The sequence below is a fragment of the Nestor notabilis genome, unplaced genomic scaffold (genome assembly GCF_000696875.1).
Source record: "Nestor notabilis isolate BGI_N333 unplaced genomic scaffold, ASM69687v1 scaffold5614, whole genome shotgun sequence".
In the NCBI taxonomy this organism is placed as follows: Eukaryota; Metazoa; Chordata; class Aves; order Psittaciformes; family Psittacidae; genus Nestor; species Nestor notabilis.
The window spans coordinates 53,892-75,594 of NW_009925949.1; the positions used below are offsets into that span (position 1 = coordinate 53,892).

The 21,703-nt window shown below is 42.3% G+C and overlaps 1 protein-coding gene across 5 annotated transcripts in view; it reads right to left on the reverse strand.

The window, feature by feature from the left end:
• Positions 1–21,024, reverse strand: part of TEAD1 (TEA domain family member 1 (SV40 transcriptional enhancer factor)) — a 41,654-nt gene extending 20,630 nt beyond the window's left edge. Inside the window, exons 1-7 of one of the 5 annotated variants that reach the window (XM_010013284.1) lie at positions 20,959–21,024; positions 17,941–18,003; positions 9,399–9,410; positions 8,062–8,196; positions 7,829–7,875; positions 6,858–6,919; positions 4,713–4,837 (exon numbers count right to left, since the gene is read on the reverse strand). In XM_010013284.1, the coding sequence (XP_010011586.1) occupies positions 4,713–4,837; positions 6,858–6,919; positions 7,829–7,875; positions 8,062–8,196; positions 9,399–9,401 (372 nt within the window). In that variant the 5' untranslated portion in view covers positions 9,402–9,410; positions 17,941–18,003; positions 20,959–21,024. Of the gene's footprint in view, positions 1–4,712; positions 4,838–6,846; positions 6,920–7,828; positions 7,876–8,061; positions 8,197–9,398; positions 9,411–17,940; positions 18,004–18,091; positions 18,155–20,958 lie in introns of all 5 variants that reach the window. The other 4 variants (XM_010013286.1, XM_010013288.1, XM_010013285.1 and 1 more) reach the window with 4 other exon arrangements.
• Between the last annotated feature and the right edge of the window lie 679 nt (positions 21,025–21,703).

The window sequence follows — 21,703 nt, forward strand, 5'->3', positions numbered from 1 at the left end:
TGGAGCCTGTGTCAATACTGGACCCCCTTAAAGTGGTTTCTTGGCACTTGTAACTACAGACACCTGAGTATGAACACTTCAGTAACTACAGACACCTGAGTATGAACACTTCAGTAACTACAGACACCTGAGTATGAACACTTCAGTAACTACAGACACCTGAGCATGAACACTTCAGTAACTACAGACACCTGAGTATGAACACTTCAGTAACTACAGACACCTGAGCATGAACACTTCACAGCGTATGACTTTCGCTTCCCAGGGCCATTCACTTTTCCAGCACTGCAGAAGAAATGACCCTTGCATTCAGATGGTCTGCCCCTCCAGGATGTTCATCCTAATGTGGTTTGCTTCCTCGTCCTTTCACATCACAAAGATGCTAAACTGATGGCTTCCTTACGATCAAACTGCTGAATTGGTTTTTACACTGTTCACAGGAAATACAGCATGGATAAACCATGTTTGTAACAATGGGTACTGTTCAAAAATGGAGGGCTTCTTTTGAAAAGATCTCATTTGTTTTTCATCACCTAGGTGGTTTGATTAACTTTGGTGAATTTTACTGTGTTTGGCTAATGATGGCAGGCTGGTTTTATGGCCCTTGCGCAATTGCTTTCACTTTCTGGTTCTCAGGAACAATTCTCCCTGGGCTCACAAAGCCCTTTTACAACAACAATAAAACCTGAATTAAAACATAAAGAATATTTTATTTCTTCACCACTTTTAAAAATACATTTTGAATTTTGGACCTAACACAATCTGACACTTGAGATAGGTGGATTAATACTGAAAATGCCCATCAGCCATGGTATTTATAGCCCTATATAGGTATTTTAGATATAAAGCTGTCTGAAGCGCTTCCACTCAAAATGAATGTGGCAGCAAGAGTGAGAAACTTCAAAAAGGAAGAGAAGAAAGGGCTGTTTTTGTTGGGTGGTGATAGGGTTGTTCCTTGATTGAAAAGGCAGCTTGAATATATATATAATAAAATAATTGGAACTATTATTGCAGAGTTAGAGTCTTTGCATTTTATAGCTACTTGTGTAACGGTCAATTGCCTACATCCCTTCTCATCTGCTTGCATACTCAGTTTATGCTTGTTAGGGAACATGGGATTACTTGGCTTAAACATTTGTCCTGAGTTTTCACAGAACCACTGCAGTAAAAATGGAAAGCCTCCATTAACAAAAACCTATCTTGAAGCAACAATATAGTTATATAGGGTAAGCAAAAAGGTAACTGAAATGCTTGGACCTACCCGGACAGCTTTTATGCACCATTTAGGAATTGTATTTGACCACAAAATGCCACAAAAGGAAAATACAGCTTGACGTTTGAAAACTGAATCGATTTTCATGTGAAAGGAGAAGCAATTTTATCCATCCTTAACGGCAGACTCAGTATTCCAAGGTTTTGCAACTGTGCCTTCTTGTCTCCCAGTCTATCTCCTGCCACGCAGTTACAGTACGGGTTGCTTATTGCTTCCTTTCTATATTTTTTTCTTTTGTAAAGAGAACAAGTTTGTGGTTAGACAAGGGGAAAAAGTCAATAGCCCTCCACAAGTGACAGGGCTCTAAGAAGACCATTCCCAACCCCCCAGAACGCTCACTCTGAATTAACATAACTGCCTGACATGGAGGGGCTTTTGTACTTTTACAAACCAACTGCCACTGGAAGAACCCCAGAAATGTTTAACGGTGAATTCCCTGTGGGAATGGACCTTTGTGCCCATGCACAGCCCCACTGAAGTTGCTGTGAGTTACCACGGGCAGACAGACCTAAATTTCTAATTGCTGTACAGGAATACAGCCTCCAAGGGGCCTCCCAGGACCATTGAGTCCTGGCCTGAGGTGCTATGTCAAACAAGTCTTTTTCAGTAACCTTCCCGATTACATTTTAAGGTGGTATTGGTCTATTTACCCCAATACTGTGAGGCTTTCTGGCCTGGTTTGGGGCTGGGGGAGAGAGGGAGGAAGGGTCATCTTTTTTTTAATGAAATGTTGGAAACACATTTGATCAAAATAATACTTTATGTTATTTTCTGTAAAAAGCCAGAGGTTCATGAACATGTAACTATCTCTTTTCAGAAGGTACATGAGAACTCTTACATGGCTCTCGCATAGCAGCACATACCTACCTATATTGGTGTGCAGGAGACGCTGCAATCACAGCACAGGCCTACATGACTTCATATGCACATTGCGCAAAACACGTTATCTTGCCTGGCTTGTTCATTTTGTTACTTAAAAAGTAATAGAAACTCCATCCTTTCTACACTGCGCAAACCGTATCTGCAACAAAAATGCTACAGCAACACAAAAGTGTACAAAACTACAAGCAGAATTCACATTTTCAACAGCACTAAATGAGGCTGGGGATTGGCTCTCACCAGGGAGGACTTCCCATACTATGCTACACCCTTGTTTTAAGATCCAAATCATCAAATTTACTTACTTTGATCTAAGCAATGCTTCCCCTTCTCCTGACTCCCCTTTCCTGGGCAGTGGTGGTGACATGCTGCCCATGGGGGCTCAGCTCCCCACAGCACCTGCCTGGTGTGTCCAGGCTGTCCCCACACAGCCCTCGCACACCGCTGCCCCATGGCACTTGCAGCATGGGTGCAAAGAACAATCGAATTTGGGATAAATGCATGACTGGGAACTGACTTTTCTACGTGTCTCATTTTTGCAATGCTACAGCACACGAGTAACTAGTTCTACAAAGTAAGTCTGGGTAGTTTGACGCTCTTGCTTCTCTAGTAAACCTCCTGCATAAATGCTCTGCATCTAAAAGGTTGTTTCTCAGCAGCAAGCTGGGACAAGCTCTGGTGGGCCTCACTGCACCCTCAGGAATTCCAAATAATATTAGCTTGCTCTAAAAAAGTCTTGACAGTATTTATGGGGCAGCCCTGAGTAACCGTGTTTCTATTCAGGCCTCCACTCTTCCTCTGCAAGTGGATGTGTTGCATTCCCCGGAGCCTGCACCTGCCTGAAAAACGAGAGCCCCAACACGTCCCCAGGCTGCGAGCCCACACACCGCGTGTGAACACAGCCGGCTCCCAGCCCTGCCACCACGGCAGAGCGGGACCCGCAGCTCCGCATCCTGCCAAAGCCGCGGCTTCTCAGTTTTGTCCTGTCAGTCGTGTTGCAAATGTATTCACATCACTCAGTTGGTTTCATGTCACAGGCACCCGTGGTGTGACAGGCAACCACATGTTACCTGTTATGAGCAGGCTTCAGAGATCTTTCTTACAGGGAAAGACATAGAAGTTACTTCGTTGCTGAACTCACTCACTCTCTTTTATGTAAAGCCATGCAGATACACAAAGGCTATATCCCATATAAGCCCGTGGGTTTTGCAAATAGTTTTGTGTTACAGAAACCTATTGGACAAGGATAATTAGGTGGTATACTAGCGAAACAGAAAATCAAAATGCACTGAAATGCCATTTCATTGATAAAACAGCACAGTAACACTAAGCATTACATGGCCACATCCTGTTTTCCTGGTAACCTCAAGGCACACATCCTGGTGTGCAACAATCTGGATATGGCAGAGCCCATAAATCAGCAGGACACGTTACACAGAATCAGCAAGCCAAGGACTCCAGAAGCTGTGTATCGATACAGCTGCCTGATGAGAAACCCTGGATGCTGTGTTTCTGCATTGGAAATACAAACCACTGTCTGGATGAATTCAGGGCTGGAGCTGGAGAAGGCATTCCAGCTGTGGATTAATCTGGAGAACACTAAGATGAAGCTTTAGCCCACCAGAGCCGGGACTGCTGGAGAGCCTGGAAATCATGGCCACAGGCAGGCAAACGGATTCCAGGGAAACCATGAAGAATCTAATAGCCAGGTAAGTGCTGATATAACTGTACCTGCTGCCAAACATTTCCTCCCTCAAAGTTAATTCAACCTGGCAAAAAGTGACATTTAGCAAACAACACACTGCCACATACTCAGTGTATGAATAGCTGAGATAGGGTATGTTTTCACTTGGACATTTCTCCGCCAGGAGCATTCCTCTGTTGTAAGGTTTCTGGGCTATGTCTCCAACCTCCATTATACAGAGCAAACACTCCCTGGATAATACCCCTGGCCAGAGCCCATAAATGCTATGGTTTTCCAGCGCTGAATTATAAAGAACAAGTGATAGCTTCTCTCTGCTCCAAGCTACTGCATTTTACCAGGAATCTGAACAAGAATGGCCCGTCAATATCTCTATTCATGACAGTATTTGCTTTTCAGAAATTATCTCAGTAAAAATTCTCAGCTTTGAGCCAAAAGAAGCTCTTTTGATTTATTTGCAATGCAGTAGAAATACTGCTAGGCTACTAACAAATGTTCTGGGCAAACATATGATGATTAATATGAAGGTCCAAAGCTTACTGGAGTAAATGAAACATTACAGCCAACTTCATAAACTACCCTTGCAGGTATAGTGCACAGTCTGAAAATAAAAACAAAACCAAAAGCTTCCTAAAATTTAAAAAAATAAAAAAAAAAAAAAAAATCCTAACATTGGAGTTGACCCTAAGACACAATTAAAGATCAAGGGAGAGGGAATGATTGAACATTTAGATAGGTAACCTCAATTAAAAAAAGTTGATACAGTATTCCATCTGGCTTAATCCTGGAAAGCATCCTCAGAGGGTGGGGAGCAATGGGGAAAAGCTGAAGATCAGCAGACACAAGGACAACACTTACTGATTCAGGATCCCTCTGCTGTTCAAGGAAAGCCGAAAACTCCACCAGCCTGAGCTTGGTCGTACCAATCGATCGGCCCTGCCATGCAGGGACTGAGGGGGCTGGAGCTGATGTAGGCTCAAACCCTAAAATAAAGGAGCCATTTTCATGAAGAAGTTGATAATTCCTCAGTTTATATTTTCTGAATCAAATATAATCAAGAATTATGCATGTAGCCCATGGATGTTTATATAAATTTTAGCAAATAATGAATTCAGAACAAGTTAAAATTGGAAAAACACAGAATAGTATGTGGAAAAAGAGGTCTCAACCCAGCAAACTAATAATGGTGCAAATAAAAGATCTATTTCTTTGTTTCCTTGTAACCTACTGCAGAATTTTTATTCGAATTATATACTAGATTATAGAGATTTATAGAGACTTCATGTAGACTTGCAGCTGACCCTTCCTTGGAAACTGGCAGCAAGACTCACAGGAGATATTGCTGCCTTGGGAGTCAAGAGAACTGGCCTCCATCTCTGGCTCCTAATATGCCACATGTTACACGTAAATCACCTCTCTTTTTGCTTATTTCTTCTGCCACTCTCAATTCCCCCCTTCTATTTAGAGTATAAGGTTTCCAAGGTAGGGATTGTCTCTTAGTATGTATTGGCACATTGGGTCCTTGACTTCTTTTGGAGCTCTTAGGGAGCATTATTACAGATAATAATAAATAATTACTGTAGAGAGCTGAATCATACCCTAAAAAGAAAAAGAAGGTTTTAAATTGATAATAAAGAGGGAATTACATGATCTAGAGAGAGAAGGGTTGTTAACTACCATCTCCATTCACCTCAAGGGAAGGAATAAATGCTATCTCTTGCTCCTTATCATGGAAAATTAGATGAGAAGGAAACAAAACAGTAAAGGAAGAAGGAAAAGGCAGCAGCTCAAAGGCAAAACTGATCTTGGGAATGATGTGGGCACAAAGATGGCAGGGGAGAAGCATCAAAGGTTAGAAAACAAACATAATCCCAAACTAGGTTGAACACAAGGGAGAGGTCACAGGTAATGTGTATCCATATCCTGCAACAGGGGTATGGTACCTGACTGCAACCCTCAAATTCAGGTAATGAAGATGTGAGACTTGTATAAAATAGGGAATTACAAACGTGACTGGTTAGACATGAACAGAACTTCTAATGAAGCAAAAACTCATGCATAAGTTTTGACTGATTTAGAAATACTAAGAATCCTATTCTGAGAGACAACATGGAAGAATAAAAGAAGATGATTCGAAAGGTCTGCCTTAAAAAACGATGTTATAGATTAGGAGTATCAAGAAAAAGGAAGTAGTCAAGGATGCAGAAAGATAGTCTTAGTTTTAAAGATTAAATGGCAGCAAGTTAGAAAATTATAAAAACACCGGTAAGAGTCAGAAAACTGCAGTTCAAAGAGGCAGAGACATGGTGTCATTTGGCAAGGGAGACACAAAATTAGTTATCATCTGCAAAGAAATAATGATCTGTTCTGAAGTCAGCCATGAAACCGAGTTGGGAAAAGGAGTAGGGAAGTAGCCATGGGAAGGGCCTCATCAGAGCAATGGAAGTCAGAATAAACATTAGGTATTTATCAAAGTTGTACCAGGCAGAGCAGGACCTTCAGGAGCGGGAAGAGTTACCAACTACCAAATGCAAAGAGATGTTTTATACTTAAGTCTAAACATACATAGTTCTGGAAGAGTTTTTAGCCACAGTTTAAAATAAATTAAGGCTTATTCTCATTACAGATGGAAGCAAGTTTTAGTTATTAAAAAAAGAAACATGCATCCTATTGCTCATTTTTTACAAAGCATTTACCTATCACATAGAATGCTGACTGAAGACCACATATCACAACTCCTTGCGTATGTATTAGTGCTTCCTACTCGAAATGTAAAAAAACCTACCCTCAACCAAAAAACCAAAACCCCAAACCCAGTGGTTTTCCCTCAGGTATAATAAGCTTAAAGCTATTAATCAGCTAATTGGACACTGAACTGGTGTTTGGTCTGGCTACAGGGAATGTTAGACATCGAGTAGTGGCTCTGTCTGTCTCAGGAATTAATACATCACATTCAGTACGCAATCAAGTCTTTTTAAAGGAGAGTATAAACGGAAGAATTACCTGAAATGGGAGCTGTGACTGATGGCTGTATAGGATAGGCCTGCTGAACAAATGGCTTTACGCTGGAATAAAGAGTTACACAAATATCATACACCATGCCATCCACAGTAAACTCCATTAGTCACACTGCATAAGAAAATACATTGTTAATGACCTTCACCGACAAACATACATATCTCTTCCTTGAACCACGACAATAGCGTATTTAGCAGACAGACAGTAAAAAGGCAAGAGAGAGAGAGGAGAAGGAGAATTACACCCAACATCTTCAAGCAAGCAGCTCATCTGCACTCAGTCACGCAGCAGGAAACCTGAGCCACCCATCGCAAGTGTGCAGCAGACATGGATGATGATTGCTTTGACTCCTAATAAATCCAGAGGACATTGAACTACAGGGGCACAAACACTCCCATGGACTTCAAAGGAAAAATGTGAGGAGAAGCTGAAAAATAAGGCTAGGAAACACTGCTCCAGAGATCACTGCAGGGCAGAAAACATAACACCTGACAGAGTGGCAGAGGCTTCCTTCTCTGTATGGTGCTGCTACCATCGTGCCAAAGGGCAGTAACCCCACTGACCACTAATGGGCCTCATGCAGCCATCTGCCCTGCAGAAAAATACATGCGCCCTGCCTCTAGTATTGCTCATACATTTAAAAAAGGATGGAAGTATATGTGCCGGAAACTTATTCACAGACAAAACCTAACCAGCTGCTTTTCTGGTATTATCATCGCATGTCAGCATGGAATAGGAGAAAAAGGAGCGTGTCCATTACGTATTCAGCTTTAGCTTTGAAGTCGAGGATCACTTATAACTTTCTGAATGTGAGTTCACATCGCCGAAAAGGTTCTTCTTTTCCTCCTCCTCTGGAAAAATTTGCTAGGTCTTGCCTCACTGATATCCTCTGGCAGTGAAGTGCACAAGCCAGCCCCACGCTGCAAGTAGAAGCATATTTAAATTTTCAGACTTACTCTTGTGAGGATCCAGGCTGCCCCGTTTGAATCATACCCGGCCAAAACTAAAGAGGAAAAACAAACAGACCCATAATTGTTTTCTTTGTTGAAAGACTTCGGATATTTCTGAACAAGCATGATTCCTTTTGCAAACACAAGTGAAAAGTATTAATCCATTCATTCAGCCTTAATTTTCTACTGAACATTGTTAGAGAACACAGGGATTTTTTGGGACTCAGCTAACAACTTACCCCAGGTGCCCCAGGAAATGTAGGACGGGGAATTCCTGGCAGGCCCAGCTTGTTGTGAATAGCAGTAGCTGAGACTATCTGAGCTGATGACATTGCTGCCATGTGCTGGAGTGCTTTGTCCTTTGCTGTCTGATCCTTTAATATGACAATTACATGGAGTCTTAAAACATTTGGCACAACAAATGATGTTAAATAACTGCAGCTACAAGCACATAACTAAAAACTTAAAAAGCCACACAGAAAATGCAAAAATAGCAAACCATGCAGGGGAAAAAAAAAAATACAGCACAGAGGCTAACACTCAAACAACCTCAAGGCAAAACCTCCTCTCAGACATGCGTGGTAGACCTGAGTTCTCAGAGTCTGCTCTGCCAACAAGCAGGAAGCTCTAGGAGAGCAAACTTTTGCCCACTTGTTTATCTGGGCAAATTCTGCTGATTTTAAATCAGGCTGGACTAAACACAGTATGCTGGTAAGGCTCTGCCTGCAGGACAGGGAGCACTGAGATGGGAGCTCTATCATTTAGATCAAAGAGGAGTTTGCCTTTTGTATTACACTGTAAAATGAGAACACAGAACTGCGACTGATTCGCAATGATAGATCTTTCTTCATGCTGACAGATTGAGAAACATTTTAGATTCTGTTTTACATCAAGTATTTTAAAAGTTAGATCACAAAAATATACATAATATTTTAAACTTCCAATTGTGGTATTTTACTGATTTACAGTGTTCCCAAAGAAAATAATCAGCCGTGAAACTTCCGTTGTTTTTAAGCATACAGAAACAAGTTGAGGAAAAGATGGGTTGTTATCAATTACTTGTATTAGAGCAGCATTTGGAGTCCTAGCCACTGCCAAACACATATGATCATGGAATAGAAAAGGAAAGCTTCTTAATGCAACAGCGTTAACTAAGTGGATATCTTAGGTCAGGTAAAATAAGTAAACAGCAGACTGTTACTATCTGGTAAAGTGGGGCTCCTCCTCCAGAAGTACTGTATTAATAAGTGCTAATATTTAAGTATGTGACTTAGAATGAAGGAACACAAGCAGTATTAGGCAAGAATTTTGTTTGGGGTTTTTTTTTTCCTGGTTTTATTTTACAAGCAAAGTAGCAAGCATGCTGGCAAGAGGTGCATGCTCTTATATATGATATATGACTTTGCACATATGCTCCCTCTAAAGCTTATATGTAGTAGTACTACAGGTGAGCAGTTTCCTCCTCTGAATAGCTCCTTTAGAAATAGCACAGGCTGAAAGTACAGGAAAAAGCTAGCCAAAAAATCTGCCAAGCACAGCTAAGGTACATAATACTTGGTTTAGTTAAAATACTTACCATGCTTGTTACCTGGATACAACAACAAACAGTTTATTAAAATGCTTGTGTAGAACAGCAGACTCTTAGCAAAATATGAACAAAATAGCAGAGATAAAAGGAAGAGCTGTTTGCTCAACATCAAATATCAGCTTTAAACAAATGCATTATTTTCACCCAGGGACTGATTCATTAAAAGGAAAACAAATAAAAAGGATTAAAAACCCCTAACAACGCTGGGGAGAAATAACACCACCTCCCTGCGTGAAAGCTGCAGCGAGCGAGTGAAGGGGATTTTTGCTGAGCTTGTTTCCCCAAGCTGTTGCGAGGAGCCCCTGCGGGATGCAGCCTGGGAGAGCGGCAGGTGGAGCAGGGGAGTAGCTGCTCCAGCACTGTCCCCCTCCGCACCGCACAGGATGAGAGCCTGAAGTGCAACCCACTACCTGCAGCAGCGTTACCACCTGCGGACTCACCCCCACTGTGTCCCGCACAGCAGCACTGGGCACTGCTTTCTGACCTGCCTAAGCTTCAGGACTGCCTCACCACAGCTGACAGTGCACCCACGGAGCAACTTCTGCCCTGTGGCTGCGCGGTGGGCAGGAGGCAGGGGGACACGGTACCCATCAGTGCGTGAACACAACTTGGTTTCTCCAAGTTGTAGCTTTCCCATACAACCACAACCAGTTTGCCGGGTAAAAGCTGGAAGTCAGCTCTGGCTCTGCTGGTTACTGGCACTCACCACTGCCTGCCCCAGGTGTGCTTGGGAGGTTTGTGCATGTCACATTATACTGCCTGCCTTTGGGTGTCTGCAGATCACTGGGCTAAAAGATGCTTTGGTGGGTGTGAAGAGGTGGCAGTGTCCTGACATTCACACAGCTGTTCAGAAAGCCAACCCCTCTGCTTTCCTGCAGGGTAAGAAGGACCATCCATCATGAAAACATGAGGAATTGTCCTTAAGCAACACAGAGATGCTAGCCCCACCAGACTTTTGTTCCTTTTCCCCCTTTCTTTTTCTTTCCAGGTGAGCTGGCTTGGAAATGCCAAACCATGTAAGTCTCACCCACGGTTTACTGAATCATAACAAAACCAAACATAAAGGGGATCAATACCCTGGTGTGTGAAATGCATGATTCAAGAGACGTTTGGGTCCTAGTAACCTCCAAAACTGCGTGAGCACTGCTTTTGTGACTATCTTCTTGTTCTCCAGAGCTGTTGTAGCACTACAGCCTTCCCCCTCCTGCACTGCCTCCTGACTGCAGCCAGCCATGCCAGGGCCACCATGGGAAGGAGCATCCAGCACGTATGCTCCTGCCGAGTTCCTAAACTCATACTGTTGTGCTGATATAATGGCTGCTATTAGGTGGATCTAAACTAAAGAAGAATTGGAAAGTAAAAGTTTTGTTAGGAATATAAAAAACTATACCTGGGAGTTGCATGAGCCCAGGGTTAATGATATACCTATGACATAGTTCATCTTGCCTCGCTTTAGCCATCTGAAGTCTCCAATCTAAGGCACCTGGCTAACCCCCTGCTATTGTCAGTGCAGTAAGCACCTACTGGAGGAGGAGATGATGTATACCTTGCTTACCAGGCATCAAAACCAACTGGAGTGTGTTACTTTCTGTAATGTTATCCCTGTCCAGGGCCTAGAACAGGAGCCTGGACACCCCATGGCAATGGTCAGGGCAGGTAAATCCCACCGTAACAGATGAACTAACGAAAAATTTTCAGAGTCACACTTCCTTCAAGATCTGTTCTGTTCACAGAAGGAGGGACACTTAGACCGTCCTGTGGAGCTCTCAGCTGCCATTAGCACCAAGTCTGGTGATCCAGAATTTTAGGAACAGTGACAAGGATTTTCAGAGGGAGAAAACATCTTTTGTTTCATAACATGAGAAGGGACGTGCCTTCCTTCTTACTAACTGCTGCTTTTCACCCTAGAACGTTCTGCATTTTGTGGTGGCTATTCATCTCATCCACTTTGACTGATTACATTACAGGAGGATGGAGAGAAAGCAAAAACATTTAGGATGACAGCTCAGACATACAGCTCTTCCTATTATACTAGTAGGGCTAGTGTTGAACAGTTTCAATGACTCCTACAAAGTTTCCCAACGGTGACAAATCTGCCAGCTCCACTGCACATCAACAGCCTCAGGCCAACACACATCAACGGGAAGTTTGACCTTTTGTAGGCTTAGGAACTTCTCCATGTTTGGAAGATCAGTTTTTCTCAAAGTAACTGTATCTTCACCCTCAAACATGAAAGAAATAAAATACAAAATCAAATACAAATACATAAGAGGCCCTCACTTCGATTGCCAAGAGTCCCTTTTGTTCCAGGAACATTTCAGAGAGCTGCAAGGTGGTGGCCTGTGCTTGTATAATCAGGCAGACTTCATAGTCTTCAAAAACAAATGGGAAAACCACATTTTAAAGCTGTTTATTTAAACTGAAATATTAGCTTGTCTGCCACTTAAAAACCCAAATACATGTTGGGGTTTTTTTATGCTGTAATGGAGAGTGCTCGTAACCAGGAGGGAATGAGTCTTTTTACCTATCACTGCAATACGGCCGCTTCTGGGACGAAACTTGGTAACTGATTAATAACACACAATGGTATTACATCACAGTTTAGGCAGCAAGAGAAGTAATATATCCAATTAAAACGGCAGGGGTAATTTAAACAGGCAGATTACAGTAATTACCCAGGTTGGAATTTGGCCAGGACAAATGGGTTAACACCCCTACTCTAAACAGGAACGTTGTGGGATTTTTAATGACTGCAAATAGTTAAGACTTTGATTTCCTATCTTGTCCAAGACAAAAGGCTTTGGGTTTGCTCTCACTTGTGCTGCTGTGTCAAGGTGGAATAAATACTTTTGGGTCAATGAGGTTTACGCTGATGTACATAAAATAAGAGTTTGGCCCCAGGTGCTGCAGAGTCCCATGCTGAGGTTCGGCAGAGGCTTGGGGGGACAGTATTTCCTACTGAATCACTAAATGCTGCTGGAGCTTAAGGTATTCCTTGGATAGGTCCCATCTGGCCCTGGCCTGGCTTGCACCAACTTCATTTATGAGGTCTGAAGGGATTGCTGCTGCCCAGGAATGACACTGTAGTAAGTAACAGACTGCACTCTTAGACTGCTGCCTTCCTTTTTAGAAGGGGAAGGGAAGGCAGCAGTCCTTCTTCTGTGCAGTCGTACATAATTAGCAATGAACATTACCAAAACGGATTTAGAGTACAATCAGTGGTAATCTGGTCTAGTTCCACTAAACCCCTAAAATGCCACCACTGTAATGGAGATCAGGATCTGCCTCACATTTCAGCCAACTGCTTCTGGCTGCAGTTGCAAACACTTTGTTTTTGGAAGAGTGTGAGCGCTAAGAATCTAATGCAAGGAGACTATAACTTTTAATGAATCAGGCCCTTGAGGTTTATTTTTCACCCATTAGTTTTGGAATGCAAAATACATAGTTAAATTAGATAATCGTAATTCCCAGTATCATCCAATTATTAATCTTAATAACTATAAAAGCCCCACATGAAACAAGAGTTCTACATGACAAGCACAAAAGGATTTGTGCTTGACTTTCTTTTAATCCAACATAAACAGATGAATAATTCAATCAGTTCAAACAAGTTCTACAGCAAAAAATAAAAACTGTTATCCTAGAATGATAAATGGGGCTTTGAATACTATGTTAATCTATGACTTTGGGAGAAAAAAATCAGAGTACAAGGAAAAGTAAGCAAAACAGAACACAGCATTAATTCAAGAAACCCTAAAACCTGTACCAATACTTAAAACACAAAACTGTAAGGAAAAATAAAATAATAATAATATTATTAAAATACATAAGAGAAGAAACAACAATTTGCTTACAAAATGGATATTACAGTAATACTAACACATAAAATAGATTCCTAATAAGCAATTTTGCAGATGTTATTTCTGCTCAGATCTCGTATTGATTCAAATAAACTTTGCAATAATTAGCTGTAGCTCAAAAAAGATAAACAAATCATGACAATATACAATTGTTCTGGACAAAAGATAGAGAACACTTCAGTGTTTCTAGCCCTGATCTCCAATTTGCTTATTATTAGAGAAGACAGGAGTAAATACAAAAGCTGGCTATTTCAGCCAGGCAATAGCTAATGCCAAGAAGAGAATGCGCATTCAAAGCTGTCCCAACTTGCTGCCTAATGAGTAGCAATTAATCCATCTTATTGTATTTCAAAATGCTGAAGACTCCATTCACATCAAAGGGAATATTTCAAGGCTTTTATCATTGTTCTTTTAAAAAGTATAGAGCTATCTTTAGCATTTTATAATTGACAACAATATTTTCTTCTTATCCCTCAATGCAGAATGTAGAATAATGGATTTTAAAACATGTAATAAATATAAACTGTAGGTATTTCAATGGGGTTTTTTTGTCTGTGTCTAATTAATCTTGCACTATGAAAAAATATTTGAAATGAAAGTGTAAGATAGATGTATATCCTGCTGTGAAGACCTTTACTTTCTATTTATGCTCAACTGCCAATCCATCTTTTCTCCTGAATGGACAGAGGTGACTTTGGCTCCCTGACAGGGCAAAGATGGGAAATGTTGCAACCTAACACTATGGACTGGTGCATTTGACACAGAAACACATTAGAGTGTAAAACTTCTGCTTTGCTTCCTCCAGCCTCTGCATGAAAGGAAATGTCATGAAGAGAAGCTGCCTTTCAGATCTGTCTCCAAGGACAGCTTTATCTCAGCTTCTCCATTTTCATGAGATGAAATTCCTCTAACTTGAGGAAGACTTCAAAAACTTCAGAAAATTAGATTAAAATCTCTAAACCAGATATATTTTCCTGCAATAAAAAAAGATAAAATTAAATGTACAACATCCCTGGAAGGGCTTATGGGACATTCTCTACTGGTGGTCTTGAAATGCAGCAATAGCATTTACAGGCAAATCTTCACTTTCTTGCACACTAAAGATCCATCCATCCAGAGTGACTGTAGGCATCAAAGAAAACAGACTTTGCTGGACCATGCAGACTTTATGGCATGCAGGTGAGATTTCAGTCTACTAGGTAGGCTTCAGTAATATTCTATTCTGAAATCCTTCCATCCATCTGGATTTTGCAGAAGATAAACACAAGAAGATTCACCCAAGTCCTTTCCTTGACATGAGCAAGATTCAGACCAAGGCAAGACAGAAAGATGTCTTGGTATCAAATAAACTCAGCAGGTACTTGGGGAACAAGAGTTATTTGTTATACTCCTCTTCAAAACTAAAAGACCAGAAACTAAGGTCAATGGCACAGATCGGCCACATCCCGAAAGATGGGTAAGAAAAGGCATTATGAAGAAAACTTCTAGCAACAGATGTCAGCTGGGGGACAAGAGCCTCCATGACATTCCCCTGAAATCCTCAACATCTTGCCTGTGATTATGTCAGCTAAAGCAGCACTGGCACATAAGGAACAATCAGCTTCTCCGCAATACCCGGCCTCGGGTATGCATGAGAGGTGCACAGAGAGGATGTCTGGTGGCAAAGAGAAAGAAACATGGGAGATGGCCTCCCATCAGAGCTGACTGAACATGTAGCTGTGAACTGTCATGAAGGACGTCTTCGTTAATCCACAGAGTGCTTTCACCTCACATCGTAGGTAGGAAACTGGACATCAGATGCATGTGGGCTTTTAGCAGCAACTGCTCCCCTGGATGCCACCAGTCACAGGTTTTAGAGAGCAATTGCAAGTGCCAGCTCATTGTTAAAAGGATGAGATTGGCCCAGGTTGGAAGCAGTGCTTCCCTTGGCTATCTTCTTGTTGGTCACCCCTTCAAGAGGAAGCATGGACAGCTCCCGCTCCAGAAAAATGAGACTCCATCATCTTCCCGAGGAGGTCTGTGGGGAGGTCCAGGCTGCTGCCAAAATGGCCCCTGTTGGAATAGTGGGCACTTGTAGATGTGTTCACTTTGTCTTCCTTTCACATCAGTGATGTCCCTCTCAGACAGTTTTCAAAGGACACTAGCTCATACAGATGGTTAAATACAGAAATAGTAAGAAAACCAGACAGGAACACTAACAAAATCTCTGGAGGAGTGACATTCCATCTCAGGTCCAAATTCAGCAGCTTCTCCACTTCCAGGGAGTAACTGCAGCTCCCCAGCAGAAAAAGTGAGGGCTCTCTTTCTCATAAAGGCAGATTCCCTACAGCACCTTCCTGCACCAAAGTTTCATCTCTTCTGTGTGGGAAGAACAAGGTCTGTGGGATGCTGCAACTTCTCTGGAAGGATCCTGTGCAAGGGGGCAGATGTCATGCCATGGCACCTAGTTCACTGAGACTAAGAATGGCAAGAAAAAGAAGAGGGAGATGTGGGAAGCCTGGTCTGCCCTTTCTGGTCACCCCTCAGGCTGGGCTCCATGGAGGAGTCACCAGGGCTGTGTCAGGGCTCCTGGGGAGCTAAATCCTGGGGCCAGCATGAGTACCTGGGCAGGAGCAAGAGCGGGAGGAGCAGAGCGGGGCCCACTGGCCAGCAAAAGAAGTTGGGGAAGGGCTGGGACAGCTGTTGCCATCAGTGATGCCTGGAAGGTGGCAAGGCCAGGGGCTGACAAACCTTGTCAACAGTGTGCACTCCATCCTCACCGTGTAGTGCAGGGTCAAAGCAAATGCCCCTGCAGAGTATGAGGGGTGTGGAGATGGGAGACTCTTCCTGAAGCAAGCAATTCCTTGCACCAAAACGACAGCTCCCCGCTGACAGCTGTGAAGAGGCACCACAGGCGGAAGGAAGCCCTTACAAAGTATTTTGTTGCCCTAACGGATCTTCCCTTCTTGAGGAGACTCCTTAAAATGAAAAACCCTTTGGATCTCTACTTACTGCAAGTGGTATCGAGGCTAGAGGTCTCAAATATTATTAGGGTTTAGCTAACTTCCTTTTTTCTTTGGAAAGCTTCAACAAAAGTCAGACAGCAGGTGCAGTACTTAAAAGTGGGTTTTTGCTTTGTAAGCACCTTCATATTTTAAGCTGTTTTGGCCATTCAGAAAGGGAGATATTTTAGAAGAGTAACTCCAATATTTCTGTTAGGCTCCTAGGCCTGGGTTTTGGTATTTAAGTGGGCTTCCTGTCTTCTGTAGCCTTGAGCGCTCACCAGTCCTACGAAACTCCCTGAGAGCTGCTGGTGCTGAGCACCTCTGAAAGTAAGGCCACCTCTTTACTTACTTACTTTTAGGCATCAAGAATTGACAATTTAAGCTTAAAATGCCACATATCTCTGTATTATTGCACCCTCGGTTAAAAAGCAGTATGTTTAAGTTGTCTTAGTCGTTCTTTATGAACCCCAACTGCTCAGCCAGTGCAGCTAAAAAGCCAGCCACCAACAGCCATACAAGCTTGCCAGCATGCTGCCCACTGCGGACGAAAAACCCAGTGCTTCTGTCAAGGAGGCCTGCTACAAAGCCAGGCTGTTATTTACACGCTGCAGTTCCAGGATCGTGGTAAGCATCTGCAGTGCTCACCGCTTAGGATCGTGAAATTACTTTCTGAAACATTTTGCTTTTAAGCCAGAACAAAAACGTGATTTCTTCTCATCTCGGGGGGGAGGAGTGTGGGGAAATCGACAAAAAGAAAAAAGGAGGGAAGTAAAAGATTTACAAGTTCTTTTGCTTTTTATTAAAAAGAAAAAAAAAACCAAAAAACGAGCAAAAACTGCAAAACCCCCTCTTCCACTTTTAAATAATGTGAAAACAAAACAAAACACATCCCAGAATGTCCACTGGAGATCTTGAAAAAAACAAGCAGTCCAAGAAACCCCTATTATGCATTTACAAGAGTTTCTTTTTAGCCTTAGAATATATTTTTCTTTATGGAAAGCAGGCAAAACAGGGACATGTACAATTCATCATGTCAGATTAAACAAACATACTTGATATTCCCTGAACAGGACTCTGACTGAGGCTCTCCAAAGATTAAATGTCAATATTTTACTTAAAAAATTAAATTTCAGGGAATCTTGTAAATAGTACATAACTTGAGGTGATACTAGGTGATTCTCTAGAAACACCTTACAGTTTGAGCAATCTCGATGAGCTGTGCTCTCTGGCACTTCGAATAAATGATCTATTTTGAGTATTCTTGGTAGTATTTCAAAAGCACAGACAAAAAACATTTGGGAATGGAAAACAATTACCCCAATTACCCCTCTGGAAAAAGCAAAAAAGAAAAAGTGTCTACACAACTGCACAAAACCCCCATGTATTTAAATACACTCCTAGCACTAAACTGTTAAAAAAAATAGACTAACGGGTTAGAGACAGGTTTAGATGCTGAGCTGTTACAGAGAGTAGTGCACTTTGCATTTGGACAGTGTTAAAACAACGTTTTTTAATGTGGATGCTAGTGCAGGAACTGGAGATTAAACACAAAGAGACGCAACACAGCTACCACATGCAGGAAAAGGAGGTTACAGGCACAGCAGCACCAGGCGCTCACCCATCACCGCGGGGAGGAGGAAGGGACAGGCATAGCAACCACAAGCCCAAAAGCAGAAAAGCGCATACCTTCAGCTTGGAATGAAAATCACGAGATTTCCTTCTGGCAAGAACCTGAATGTGACTAGACACCTGCAGGGTAGGGGAAGGGAGGAAACAAAGGAAAAGCCTGTAACCATGGAGATGAAAAGCCCCCTACAACTGGGCAAGCCAAACGTACCTTAATGGCGGCTTGAATTTCTCGAACTTTCTTTCTTGCTAAGACCTGTATGTGACTAGACACCTACATTGTTCAGGTTTATAGGGGGGAAAAAAAACAACAAACAAAAGAAAAACAAAAAGCAAATCAAATTTAAAACATCTACTTAAAAAAAAAAAAAAAACCAAAACAACCCACAAAACTTTTCTGAAGGGAGGAAGTTATTTGCATCTTCAGTAAGCTCTGCTGTTAAAGATACCACATTCCCAGCCAGATACCAAGCTCTTAGCACCAAGGCTTAACAATACCGGTCATCACTGCAGTGACTTGATTAAGGGGAAAAAAAAGAAAGAGTAAAAAAAGAAAAAAATAAAATAAATCATACCCTACCAGGTTGTGCATTCAGCTACAAGACAGAAGACACAGTTCGCAGTTGGACACAGCCCATGTGCTTTGGTACCGATCCCATCCGTGGCCAGGCCCTACGCTCCTGCGCGGGGAGCTTACAGGATTTCTACCCCATCTGTCAGACATGCAGATGCCCACTCTGACCATTTGCCACTAGGCCTGAGACGTAACTTGGCACCAAGAATTTTTATTCATTATTTATTGTGTTCTGCAACTCCAACGAGGAGCCTCAGGCTGTATTTTGATCCCACGTGAAATGCTTTAAATGCTGGTATGAACGATAAAATACTGGCACAACATAGGTTCCCTGAACCTGTGCTGGCTTCCTTAATAACCTCAGCATCAAGTCTGCCCAAGAAACACACATGTAAGTGGGGACCACTAACTGACATCAGCTTGAGTGATATCCAGGTTTGGCCCATCGTCATTACATTTTGGTAAGAAACCTGTGTAAACCCAGTCCTGCACAAGACCAGTTATTGGTCGTTGCCTCATTTTGCCTGTGCAGCTAAGGGTCCGGGCCCAAATTCACATTCCTGATTACTCAGGCACATACTGAAATCCGTTCCATTGATGATGAGGGTTTAATGATGCTGCTGCAAGCATTGCTCGGTAGCATGCATCCTACATCCCTCTGTGTGAAGGTTTAAAACCTGCAGTGATGGTAACAACTGCTACAGATAAATCTCTTACTCTTATTTGGCCCAGGGCATACCATATCAGATGTTGCACATTTTTCCTAAGTTAGTTATAGGTCCTGTCTGGGAAAGAACAAAGCAAAAGAAAAGGAGAAACAGAGCTTGTTTTCCTCCCTCTAGAAGACTATTCCATGACAATAGGACCAAAAAGTCTGTATTTTCAGTAGGGAAGCAAACAGTAATGGATAAATGAGCACAGACCCTGAAGGCCACCTTCAGACTTCTTTGGGAAGCAGCTCAGGAAATGGTTTGCAGTAATTCAGTTATACTATTGCCTACTAAGCAATTTTGCAGTCAAACGTGTAGATGAAGTTTTCACACGCGTTCATTTGTTTTGCTTTCAGTGGGATATTAGCGGTGTTAAAGGTTATACAAGAAGCACAATCATAACATTTAAGTGCTCAGTTGAAACTCAAAAGTAATGACAATCGAACTTCCCTAAACACTTGGTCTAACATGATTTATGAATTGCTATAGAGGGATGTACAAGTATGGAGGCAGGACATACGTAAGCCACCACAGCCCTCTTGGATTCGTCACAGTTCCACCAGCACATGCTGGCCAAGAATGTAGCCCCAAGGTCTGCAATTTGACTCATGATGCAACTTTAATATCCCAGCATAACCCCCGACTCCTGGAGCTCACATGGGCGCTATGCAGAACTTGGGAATTTGTCTTTTACTGCAGATTTCTTTGCCCATCTTTTGTTTGTTCCTTCTCCACGTGCTGCAGCTTCCCTCCTTTCTCACTATTTTTTTCATCCCTTGTACATATGTTTTCTTCCTGACTGACAAAGGATACCACCCAGGGCAAAATATCACCCAGTTCAAAGTGCTTTAAATCTGAGCGCTGGCAGCAGGCCACCTTTGTGCGTGCCGACTCAGCATCACCTTTCCCTGTACTACAAAACACACGTAGCATGCAAGCGTATATGCCTCTGCCGTCCCCTTTGTCACGCACGTGGATGGGGAGAAGGGGAATCTGGCACTTGGCGTTAGAGAAAGCGAGGGGACTCTGCGATTTGCGAAGCATTTTAAACAGTGCAAGGGTTTAGTAACCACTGCATTAACTACATACAGTGTGTGCCTTCCGTGAGGCTGCTGATCACCATGGATATTATAAAGGATTTAGTTGTATAAGTTAATGGTTATGTGATAATCACCTCAAAAAAAACCCCACCTTACAACTGGTTAGAGGTTTATTCTGACTCTTTGATGAATGAAATCTTAGGGTGGTCACAGACCAGGAGCCTGAAGGCTCTTAGGGGATTTTTTGTGTTATTTTTTCATCCTGTAGCTACTAGGGCCCATGAGCTGAGAGCATGATTACGATCAGTCCTGCTAGATAGTTTCATATCTATCTACCTCTCGTATCCAGGGATCATAACCTCTATTATATAGGCAAATTATCTGGACTTTTACAAGTTACATTATTCACCATCTCAAAATAATCATGATATTCTGCATTTGTCCTTACAGAGAAAAAAGGCACAATGCCATGCTTCTGCTTTCAGTTCCGACTTTTTTTTCCCCCAAGTACGGGGAATAATAGCTTCATGTATACGTAGGTTAATAAAAAAATACCTCCTCAAATCGCCACTGAAATGATGCACAACATAAAGAAACCATAGTTTTAAATATTTTCTAAACAACACGTATTTAATTTGAACAGTGAAGTCAATACATCATCTCATCAGAGCTGAAGCACACACAGCCACTGCAGCCAAAAATGCCATATTTTATCATTCGCTGACATGAATACTTCCCCACTGGGTTATTTTACCTGCTTCCTGGTCCGTGTCTTCCCTGTTCTAAGTTTGATGTATCTGGCTATCAATTCATTCCTACCTGAAACAAAGAAAAATTCATGATAAGGGACAAGCAACTTTCACATCTATAAACAACATCAAAACACCACATTTAAACATGAGTTCCATGCACATGAGGCTTATGTTTTCTTACACCTAATTCAGTTTTCTTTTGCAAACTGTTTACCAGTATTTCTCATTTTTCATCAGTATTTCTCATTTTTCATCAGTATTTCTCGTTTTTCATCAGTATTTCTCGTTTTTCATCAGTATTTCTCGTTTTTCATCAGTATTTCTCTTCCCTCTCCTTAACAGACATTGCATGTGCCACACAAACTATGCAGAGGGCTACGGGTTCAGTGTTTTCCCGCTGAAGTCCTGCAGCTGTTTACAGGTGGAGACACACTTCCTTGGCCAGTGGTGGTGTCCAGGATGATCTCTTGCTGTAGAACTCCCCATGCTGGGGCTCATACAAGGTCTGAGCTTCTCTGGCTTTGCTGCTGACTGCATGGGGTGGCGTTTGCCCTCCTGGCCCCCTGCTGGGAGGAGCAGCTGCTCTTGTGAAGGTTGTGTGCCACCCAAGCCAAAGTGCCAATCACCCACTGCTATGGTTGTGCATCAGTTTTCTCCAAGTTTTAATTCTATGAGAAGGACAGCAAAATCTATCCTTCCTACCAGGACGCACTCCGACTCCTCCACTGACAGAAATCACTGCTTCAG